This window comes from Nicotiana sylvestris, chromosome 4 (genome assembly GCF_000393655.2).
Source record: "Nicotiana sylvestris chromosome 4, ASM39365v2, whole genome shotgun sequence".
In the NCBI taxonomy this organism is placed as follows: Eukaryota; Viridiplantae; Streptophyta; class Magnoliopsida; order Solanales; family Solanaceae; genus Nicotiana; species Nicotiana sylvestris.
Genome location: NC_091060.1, coordinates 151,233,239 through 151,245,314, shown reverse-complemented (window position 1 = coordinate 151,245,314; position 12,076 = coordinate 151,233,239). Strand labels below are relative to the sequence as shown.

The 12,076-nt window shown below is 35.0% G+C and overlaps 1 protein-coding gene across 1 annotated transcript; it reads left to right on the top strand.

Moving 5' to 3' along the window:
- Positions 1–602: 602 nt before the first annotated feature.
- LOC104242649 (uncharacterized) lies at positions 603–4,611 on the top strand. Its single transcript, XM_009797718.2, has 5 exons — positions 603–1,270; positions 2,124–2,265; positions 3,039–3,192; positions 3,989–4,180; positions 4,371–4,611. The coding sequence occupies exons 1-5, from the start codon at positions 766–768 to the stop codon at positions 4,374–4,376; spliced, it is 999 nt and encodes a 332-aa protein (XP_009796020.1). The 5' UTR covers positions 603–765; the 3' UTR covers positions 4,377–4,611.
- Positions 4,612–12,076: the final 7,465 nt, after the last annotated feature.

Here is a 12,076-nt window from a genome sequence, read left to right as displayed (position 1 = left end):
TTTGTTTATTCCATAACGATGGCTACAAAAAATGAATAGCAAGGTTTCGAACCTTCTCTCATTTACGAGATGGATTCTCCAATTCCCATCCCCTGTTAGTGAAGAAGTGTGATTTGTGAATCCCCCTTTCTTCATTCTCTCACCTAGTATATATACTAGATATTCTCATTTACCCAACGACCATAAGCCAGGGTACCTAAGTCATTTAACTTATCACCGGTTGATTCTCTGAAATGCCGTAACATTCAATTTGCCGTACAAGTATTCTGAGTAGACGACCTCAGTCGTGGCCGAGGTGATTGTCGCTATAGCATTATATGAATACGACTTTGGCCCAAGTAACTTTTTGCCGTTCCTCTTCACGCAGATTCTCGTTTGGTCAAATATCAACCTTTACAAGATAAACAAAAGAAAGACAACACATAGAAATAGAAATAGAAATAGAAATAGAGAACAGAACATCTTTATTGCATTGGAAAACAATTTAAACATTAGCAAATGCTTAATTGTCTATTTCATTCATTTTAAATATTGCACTTGAACATAATATTTGATCCTTAAAAGATTTTTGTAAACACCTTCATTCGTTATCTTTTTCTTTTATAAAATTTGAGCTTATTTAAATTTTGGCTCTGCACCGCCCATAACGTCGTCGTATCAAATATCAATTTATGACTTTCATTAAAAGTACAAAAGGCAAAGCCGCAAGTCCAACTCAAAATATCTCAAGTCTCAGCTGAGCTGACCGAAAGCTGACCGGAGACAATGAGCAATAAACCGTTGAACACTCTCCGGCCAACCGAAACCCTAGAATTGGAAAGCGGACTCTCTCTAGTCCCCCGCATTAAGCTTCTCTTAACAATCTACCGCGCCGACAAGTCTGTTTCTCCGATCGACGAATGGAAGTTCAAGCGATCACTGATCGATTACATAAAATCCTCATTCTCCATCACTGTTCCTGAAGAAGACCTCGAAATCCGGAGATTCAAAGACCTCAACAAGCGGAAGCGCGAGGAACCGGTGGCTCGTGGCCGCCTTTTTGTTCATGACTTAGGGTTTCTGTTGAAGGTGATTGGTGAAACTGAGGATGATGTGGAGAGAGCTGATAAGAAGTTTCTGGAATGGAGGAGAGGGTTTGTGGAAAAGTTGGATGGAATTGAGTTGAGTTTGGAAGGTACTAAGTTTAAACTGGATGTAGCTGTGCCGGTGTCTGATGATTTTGGAGGAATGCGCAAGAAGTGGGAAGAGATTATTGCTTTTGGTGCTCGTGGTTAGTAAATATTTTATATTTTTTAGTATTTTGGATATAATGCAGCTGAATTACTAATGTCGGTACACTTACTTTGTGTTTAGTTATTGTTTAGAGATTTGTATGTTAAAAGAAAATGTAGAAACCCTTTGAAAGAATCCAATGGAGCGGAACGAATTGTGAGGATTCATATAGCTGACCAACGTTTGGGGCTGAGGCACAGTAGTAGTTTCTGTTATGGTGTAGCTGAATGCAGCTATAACATTCTGTGTTGTGTGAATTCTATTACATATTATCACCGCACCCCACTCCCGTTTTATTTGTTCAATTTTTTGGAGAAGAGTTGTTTATTGATGTATGCTTAATTGTTCTAGTAGCCGGAGAACAAAAAGCAAGAATAGTGAAGAAACTTGGTTCTATTCATTTTAAATAAGAAGAATAATAGTCTGTTTTCACTGGTCTGTATGACTTTTCTACAATGTAGAAGTCCATCTGCCTAAAAAGTGATCAATGAAATGTGATAGTTAGATAGGAAAATCTGGATTTTAAATTTGAAATGAGGAGCTAAGAAGAATACATGCTAAAGCAAAAGACATTTAAATTATGTGGTGTAAATGGTAGACCATATGTTTCTGAAGCTGTACATAGAGGGTAAGAAGCTGAAACTGCTAACAACATGAGCTCCCTCAGCCTAATACTTTCAAAGCCTCTGGACGGGTTTTTATTTTGGCCAAGCTCAGAATACTTGGTGGTTCTCACTAAATTGTTGGTGTAATCATGCCTGCGTGATATGACGCGGCAATGTAAATGGTCCATGCTTTTTTACCAGGTTGGTTACTTGAAATGATTGTGTCTCCGATTTTCTTCTTTACAGGATATCAGAGGAGTGGAAGGATGCAGCCAGATACAATCGTGTTGAAAGGTATGCCATCACGATGGTTCGCAGAGACGAGGGTCTCATCCAAGCCCTCAATGCTGGTTACTCACACAATATTTTCTGCACTTGGAAAGATAAGGTGCGTGCTGTTCCTTGTTTCTTATTATTTATTTGACAGTTTACCAAAGAAAAATTGTTATCTATTTGACTACTTGTTTGACATTTTGAAATGTTGGTTATCACTCTTATTGGAAGTCATCACTTGTCACTTACAATGAGCAATATGAAGCAAGGGTTTATCACTTCATGGATGAAGGCCGTGCATTTTAGAGAAGCGTGTGCTTCACTTCTCTTTTCGCTTTAAGCTTCATGTACCTTGTCGCTCTTTTGCGCTTTTCACTTTTAAAACCATTGTTGGTTATGAAGTTGATTGATGTCTATTTGGTCATTAGTACTTGCAGCTGCTTCCTGTATATTTGCGCACTTAACGTGTCAAGTGCTTTTTTTACCATTTCTTAGAAGAGTTCTAACCAGCAATATAGATGCCTACCAAAAGTTTTGGAATTTGTTTTGGTTCATTGATAGTGTTAGCGATCAAAATTTGTCAACAATCAGTCTCAAATCTCAACTGCATCCAACTATGTGTTGTAGAGAGGTGGAGAGTGGAGACTACCTTATTATGTGCTCTCTACTCCCTTTTTTCCTTTCTCTTGAGAGGGTATAATGTATATTATGCCCTTATTTATTTTCAGTTGCACTTATCCACGAAAAATGGGAAGAGAAAGAAACTGGCTGGTCTTTCATCGTTGCTTTCCAGATTTTAGCTCTTAAGCTTATCGCGTATTTGTACAAATATTTTCTTAGTAATGCTATCTTCCTTTATTTTGCTTATCTCATCTTTTTCTTGGATAGGAATCTTCATGTTGCTGAGGATAATAGTATAGGTGACAATGCAGATGAAGGAGACATTGTTTCTGGTCTTCATTGTAAGATTGTGGTGCGGTTTGAGAAGCACAATGACTTGTGTGACGCCTTGAAGGTTTTGTGTAGTCGCTCATTGCAAAAGGTATATATGTTGGAACATCAGTCTGTTGTTTTTACTTTTTCCTATAGTTAGCACCCTTTGGCACTCTGATGGGAAGTAATTGCTCTGCCAAAATTGGAAGAAATGAATTGCTTTTACATATCTGAAAAGAAGAAAAATTTGAGGTGTGTCTACATCGTAATTGATGCTCTGTTGAAACATATTGGAGAAACGTACTTTATAGATTTAGTCTTTTATCTTCTTTAGCACACAAAGACACTTATGAATGGAATATCTAACAGGTGCTCGGATATATGTATAAGCAATTAGGCATTACTCCACTACTGCTTTAGTTAGTTTTCATCAAAAAGCATAACGCTTATTAAGTGTTACAAATTTTTGCCGTGCTTACATACTCCCTCTGTCTGATTTTATGTGATACAATTTACTTTTTAGTCTTTCCCAAAAAGAATGGCACCTTTCTGTACTTAGGAACAATCTTACTCTAAACATCTCATTTTACCCTTAATGACATGATTTTATAGCCACAAAGTGTCTATGGCATGTTTTAGATCACAACTTTGAAGAGTCTTGCTTTCTTTCTTAAACTCCATGCTCAATCAAACATTTTTATATAAAAAATGGGACAGAGGAGCTTTTGCTTGTGCATATGCATTCATCTCGTAGTTAACAATCCTTGATGGTGTTGTTGCTCAACCGCCAAAGTGGATCTTATGTGCTCCAATTGTAATGACACATTCTGCTGATTCTTCAAAGAAATTGATTTTCATTTGATGCTATTGTTTTTTGGTTAATCACGTGATTGATAATTGTGCAGCAAGGATCACGACTCAGAGCTGATTATGACGTGACTTGGGATAAGGTTGGATTCTTCCAAGATGCTAGACATCAAATAGAAGAAAGAAAGAGAATGCCAGCAAGAGGAGTGGAAGAAAGAGATGAAGTTCATAGACATCACTTGCGAGTCTCTCAATTTAGTTCTGAGGAAGGACGGCGAAAGAGATTCAAGGTCTAAAGGACACACTTTTAGATACATATCCTTCAATTCCTATTTGTTACTATAACAAGTTAACAACTGTTATATGTTTCTTCTCTACCTCTTACTCTTTTTCAAATTTGGCAGAATTGAAAAAGTTATTAAAGTGGCACATCAATTTAGGTAGGAGATTAGATTGAATAAACCTCTTGTTGAATTGCAGGAATAGGGGCAGGACCTTTACGTTCACCTTTGGAGAATTCCCCTGATTTAAGCAGAGACCTGAAGATGATATGTAGTTTTTAAAGGGTCAAGACATGATAAATTATCTGATTCTATTATGTGGCTCCATTTTAACAGGTAAACGTTCCTTCTACAGAGTCCAAGCTGTACCTTCTCCTTTATTAAAACACTGGTCAACTTAATTTATTCTTCGAAAAAGCTCTCAAGCAATTGGCAACCCACATGCCCGTCCCTGTTGCTTTGCTATGAACATGTCAACCGTTATAATTCTATAGACTTCTGCTATACTGCCACCTTAAAAAGGGAAAAAAGAAAAGAGCAGGAGAAATGAATGAACTTATATAATAAGGGAAAATTTTTGCTCAATGAAAGTGGATACACTAAAATAATTTATCGGACGCTGTTGAAAATTAAAATAGAAGGTAGGAGTTGCTAATGTATGGAAGCTGGTAAAGAAAAAATCACACACTAAAAATAGAGACTAATTCCATTGTGTCAATCTAAGAGACAGGGACGCTACATGCTAGAGCAGAAAGATCTAGAAAGGAATAACAAACTTTGAGTCTGTAGTCTTGCCAACTCTAGAAAGCTCAAGATCCAACTCCATTTGGCAGTAGTCTTACCATTGTGATTCTGTGAAAAGAACTAAGAGTATGTTCACTCTTGGAGTTGCATATATCATAATACTTTCTAATAGCCCGTTTGGCCAACCTTCTAAAATCAGCGTATTTTAAGGAGTGTTTTTTTCTCAAAAGTGGTTTGTTCATAAATACTTTTGGTGAGGAGCAGTTTGTGTTTGGTTAATTATTTGAATAGCATTTCTGAGCAGCAAATTAGTGTTTGGCCAAACTTTTGAAAAGTGCTTCTAAGTGTATTTTTCTCAAAAATGCTTTTGGGGAGAAACTACTTTTTTCTGTTTCTCCAAAACTGCTTCTGCTTCTCAAAAGCATTTTTTTTTCCTTTCTAAAAATTTGGCCAAACACTTCAACTTTGAAATAAAAGCACTTTTTTTGAAGGGTTTGGAGAAGTTTGGCCAAACAGGCTATAAGTGAGGTTGAGTAGAAGCTAATTGAGTAACATATTAATCGTTTATTATAGGCTCCATGGGCATAGGAGGCATTTTAACCTTATCTTCACTGCTCAATTGCAACACTTTAGTCCGATGGCCGACTATGCTTATTGAACAACATTATTAGAGGATAGGTTCAGCTAATTTTCTTATTGTCTGCTCAACAAGAAGTCGCCAAGTGTATAGCCAGCCATATGTCTTCTTTATAGGTGCTGGTGAGAGACTGTTAATTTTTATTAGTACACTATGTTTTGGAAACTCCAGTTCACACCACTTGTTTAGCTGACCTTTCCACCAAGGATACATGTTAGAAGGAATTTGGTCGGGTTAAGATCTTTTTTTCTAGAGTTCTGTAGTAAAAAGAAATGAGTCAATTCCCTAGATGGTCATCCATGTTATGGAAATTACTCAAGAAAGTCACTTTTATATTTTGTAGGACAATAAAATCACTCATGTTTGCCTATATATATCAAAAGGTCAATACTCACTCACTAGAATCATTTGCCATGTCATTTACAATACCTATTTATACAAGAATAACCTATTCTCTAACCTAAACAATTTGATCAAAGATCCAAAATATATGTTAAATGACTGCTTTTCAAGGATCACTTTTCAAAAGTTTATTATGATAATGGGCAGTAAGGCGCGGGAGGTTTTGATAGTTGGGGCAAACCATTAATCGAATTCCTGTGATACATAATTTGAAGCTTGACCTCTAATAGACAAAGAGCTGCTCCAACTTTCAAATATTTAGCCTGACGAAATAAAATATCAAGTTAAAAAGAATAAAAACTAGTTTGGTTGGGTTAGAATGACAATATGTTGATAAGATTCTAATTTTTTTTTATATTTTAGAATGAATACCAAATATCGTTAAAAAAATTGCCTCAAAGCACTAACAAGAAATAGGACTGTCAATCACCAGAACCAACGAAAAGATATCACAGAAGACTTTTGTGATGAACCTTAAAATCTATGAAACAAGTACTGTGATTGAAAATTATTTATGACGATCCTTAAAAATTGTCACAATTAAAGAATAAAATTACTACAAGACTAGAGTAGTAGAGATCACCACTAATAAAAGGATGCACATGAGTGATTTTATTATCCTAAAAAATCCAAAAATGGGTTATTCTTGTATAAATAGGTATTTTAAATGACATGACAAATAATTCTAGTGGGAGAGTGTGAGTAGTGACCTTTTGAGATTATAGGCAAATATGAATGATCGTATTGTCCTAATAAAAATAAAAGTGACTTTCTTGAGTAATTTCCATAACATAGATGACCATTTAGGGAATTGACTCTAAAAGAAATATATAGAATTATAGTAAGTTCACAAAAGAACTTTTTAAAATTAACATCTATCAAGTTTTACTAAAATTAGCAATCTGTTTAGTAAATCAATGTGGTAGATTTTGAATTTCTTTTTTCTGATTGGATTGCTAATTTAAAAGTTGTAGAGTAAAACTTGATAGAAGTTAGTTCTAAAAAATTATTTTGTAAACTTGCTCCAATTCTGTATATTTCGAGAGTACTAGGCGTTGTGCTTCACAAACTTAGTGTCACTGAAAGGGTCCTGAAAATGGCTGCTCTTCAGTTAAGCGACTTGACTTGGAAGCTCGAGTTCCAATGTTCTTATCAATGGATTTTGTTACGCAGCTTGAAGTCAAGTCTTGACCCGATTCCTTCGGCAAACTTAACGTTTCTGTCATTGTGCATTTTATTCAACTTCTGCCTGCTGTTGCTGCTCTTATTATCTTTCTGCATTATGTTAAATGAGAAGGTCAATTTAATGCTGGCCCTTTACAGAGCATCTTTATTTGCTTCTTGTTCTGGTCTAATTCGGTATCGTACTTACTGTTCCCTAAAGGCTAAGATAAGAACACAACATTCTTTATGTTGTTTCCAAAGTTGTGGAGTAATGGCAACGCTTTTGCATATCGTTTTCAGTTTCGAATGTTGTTGACAACAATATTTACCAAGTGTTTACAAGTCTAGCTGATTGACTAGTTAGATAGTTTATCACAATTGGCTAAGTTGATTGGGCGATTCTCACTTGCTTTCGGTATACGTCTGGTATTAACACGTTACAAAGCTGCTAGTGAAATGCAATGTTTATCACAATCATACTATATCTCAGAACTAATTGTATCCGGCTAATAAATACGTACACTTTATCATCATAAACTGCCAAACTCATTTGGCCATTTTTCTTTTTTTGGGGTTGGGAGGTTAGGGGGGTTTTAATCTAAAGAATAAAGTTGAGGCTTAAGGCTACCCACAGCCTGCCTTTCTTTGATGTTGCCTGCAATTGCGAATGTTCAAAATTTCTGGTGTAGCCCTTCCCCAACCTAACACATCTAACCAACACTTCTGATTGGAAATTCCTAGCTCCTTTAATATAATTGTTGTGATCCATTTTGTTTATGCAGTCACGCTACTCAAACCAACCCCTAATTAGCTACCCAGTTACCTATTGTTTAAACCGGCTATGCTTTAAAAAAAATTAACATGTGAGAAAGCCCATCTACATTATTTAATTTGTTTTTTTGCAGGATCATTGTGTGCTTTGGTTTAGCAAACTGATCTTTCCACATTCTAAAGCATGCTTAGTTCCTCCACGAAGCAAAATATGTCATTATTCTCAGAATGGAAACGAAGTAAATTTCATAATCATTTAGTCCGTTTCACTTCATTAACATATCTCCTTTGTTTTCACTTCATTAATACACCTCCTTTATATAATGAAAAGAAACGTGATGTGAACCTCGAACCGAAGTTTAGGCCGCCAAGCTAATAAGACAGCAAAATGTGGACAACAATTAAACACCAAAAAGGGGACCCAAATAGGATTATCAACAGTAATGCGATTAATTAGTGAAATTGAAAATCAAGTCTGGTGGCCGCTTACATCAAAAGCTGAGATATTCCGTATATACCAAATAGCAATCATCTGTTGTTGAAATTCAGAAAGTTTGTGACGATCGCAGAAATTAAAATACTATTTACATGGGTCACACTTCACGGGTCAAGGTCTGATAATCATATGAGAGACTTGGCCAATCAGAAAGATTTTACGCTCTGTTATCTTGTCAAAGGTCTTCGATTTAATATTACAATATCCATTCGTTCTATTATTTTTTTCATGTAGTTACTGTTCACTAGAAAGTGATATTGGGATGTAATTTTCATACTCATGTTCTTTTTCGCACTTATATCTCTATGAAGCCTGGACTTTCTTCTCTATAGGCTTGAATAACAAATCAGATGAGATCTGTCTACCTTTAACCGGAGGTTTGGGTTCAATTCTAGAGAATGAAGAGATTTCTGATAGGAGGTTTCCCCGTTTCTGGGCTCTACGCGGCACGAACCCGAAATAGTTAGGGCCAGCGGATGCATTCATACCTAAAGGTTAAGGAGAAAAAATTCTATAAGGTTTTCAAAGAAAACTATGATGTGGACAGAAATCCTATATGAGGTCCAGGCGATGGATTATTGCGCTTATGCAAATGAAAGGGATGGAAAGGTGTTGTAAATGTGCAACGCACCAGGATTAGTCTATTGGAAATTAGGAGACCCAACTGCTGCTTATTTTACTGAATTATATACCCTATAAGGAGAAAAATCACAAAGAAATAAGAACGAATTTATGTGGATAATTATCTTTGAATCTCTGAATAAAAACAAAGTCAAGGAGGAAGCAGGTAAATGACATCGTTTTTATGAAATTTATTAATTACTAGTGGTTACTACAGTGAGCTAATAATGATGTGATTTTTGTCAATACTGCCCAATTTTAGTTTGATATGTTCCTCAAATATACACCCAATCTTTTTTCCATTCAGCATTTCGCATGCTTAGTTCCTCCACGAAGCAAAATATGCCAATATTCTCAGAATGGAAACGAAGTATACTTCATAATCATTAGTCCTTTTCACTTCATTAATATATCTCCTTTGTTCTCTTTCTAACTCATCAACCAATCGACTTTGATTGAAACACTAATAGTAAGTGCACTACAAAGACGTGCGAGGAAGAAATGCAACTGTACAAATATCTTTGGCACTATATAAAGAAAAGCATCTACATAAAATTTAAAGGGCTAAAGGTGAAAAATCCCTACTTTTAGAAAAATGAAACTGTACAGCCGCTCTCAATATTGGCACTATATAAAGAAAAGAAACGTGATGTAAACTTTGAACCGAAATTTAGGCTGCCAAGCTAATGAAAACCTTAAGATGTGGACGGCAATTAAGCACCAAAATGATATATATCCAGAAAGGATTATAAACAGTAATTGCGGATTTATTAGTGAAAATGAAAATCAAGTCTGGTGGCCGCTTACATCAAAAGCTAAGATATTCCGTATATACCAAATACCAATAATCAGAGTGTGTGACGATCAAAGAAATTAAAATACTATATACATCGGATAGTATATACATTGCCTAAATCAGATGCACGCTCTGTTATCTTGTTAAAATATTACATTGCCTAAAACAATACATTTGCGTTTATCCATTGGTTTTGTTAATTTTTCATGTAGTTACTCTCCGCTAGAAAGTGATATAATTCTCATACTCATGGTGCAATAATAATACTTGTAACGAAGATGGTACAGAATGTTCTTTTCGCACTTCTATCTAGCTCTATGAAGTCTGGACTGTTCTTCTTTTTAGGCTTGACTAACGAATCACGAAGAAGGGATGGATGAGATCTCTCACCCTTAATCGGAGGTTTAGGTTCAATTTTGGAGAATGGCGAAATTCCTTATAGGAGGTTTTCCCCTTTACTGAGCTCTACAAGGCTGAACCCAAAATATTTGGGCGAGCGGATGCATACCGAATGTAAAAATTGCACGGGGCGTCCTATTTGGTCGCCCCCATTTAACCTATACCCATTTTCTTAAAAAGTTTTAACTTGTACTCACTTTTTAAACAACTTCAGCCCTCTTTCTCCTCTTCCTTCTCTTCCTCAAAGTTATATCCGCCCTCAACCTCTTTCTGAAGTCGCATACAAATTGTATTTCTGTCAGTGCAAAAGAAATAAATAAGAAAAAAAATAGGAATATACAGTGTAATTTCGCATCATAAATGCCTCTCCGAAGAATATCGAAGTCTTGTTGCTTGATTGAATTGTGGCAATAGATGATCCGTTAAATGACGAAACTACAGATCCTATTTGATAATGCATGGCATTAGCAGCAACATATTGGTTTATGTAAATTGCTAAAAAGTTTCTTGCTTTATCAAATATCGATTAACAGTTCCTTTGGATGGTTTAGTTGTTGAACTAATCATCTAAATAATTGGTCCGATTAAAGAGTTATAAGATGAGGGATCCTTGCTATTGAATGCTTTATGTGAAAGTAAAGCAACTATTTTCACGTTTTCGTGACAGTATCATTATGAAGGGAAGAAGACTCTAGAGCTGAAGTTTGCCAATTACAAACAAAAACTTCGCCAGTTACAAAACAAAAACTTCAGCTCTAGAGCTGAAGTTTGCCAGTTACAAAATAAAAACTTCAGCTCTAAAGCTGAAGTTCGCCAGTTACAAAAATAAAAATTTAGCTGAAGTTCGCTAGTTACAAAACAAAAACTTCAGCTTTCGCCAGTTACAAAAACAAAAACTTCAGCAATTACAAACAAAAACTGCAGCAAATAGAGAACAAAACTTCAGCTACTATGCTTAAGTTCAGCAATTACAAATAAAAACTTCAACACACTTGCTACTTCAGTCCCGTCTACTAGAATGCTGAAGTTTTGCATGATTCCCTTTGCTACTTCAGCCCCGTATGCTGAAGTTACGCGAAAAAGTGGGTACATTTGCAATTTTTTTTGCAAAGCGGGCACAAGTTAAAACGTGATCCAAAAAACGGGTATAGATGCAAATGCCCCATACCGAATGGGATATGCCCATTGAAAATACCAGTTACTACCATATTTATTTTACCTTGTATACCTACTTTATATATATTTATTTTACCATGTATACTTACTTTATAAATTTATCTGATCTTGCACATCCAGTGTATTCCAAAATAGAATATTGTCTAAAATAAATTTATAAAGTAGGTATACCATAATAAATTTAGAATATTGTAATATATTTGGTTTAAATACTATATTCCAAATTAAAAAATTATACAATGTGTGATTTGAATATTGTATTTCAAATTAAAATATTATGGTATATTTAATTTGAATATTGAATTCTTTATTAGAATAATATGGTATATTTAGTTTGGATAATGTATTACAAATTATAACATTGTGGTATGATTAGTTTGCATATTGTATTTGAAATTAAAATATTGTAATATGTTTGAGTTTGAATATTATGGTATTTTTGATTTGGACTTTTTTCAAATTAAGATATTGTGTATATTTCAGAATATGTCAAAAGATTTAGAGGTATAGAATTAATAGTTTGGGGATATTTGATATAATTTTAAAACTTAAGTATATCATGAAAGTTACAAATAAATATATATGAAACTTTCTCGAAAAATTTCTGTAAGGTTTTCAAAGAAAACTATGATGTGGGCAGAAACCCTATATGAGGTCCATGCGACCGAGCTTCTTCCCAAGCATACAATTTTCTGGATG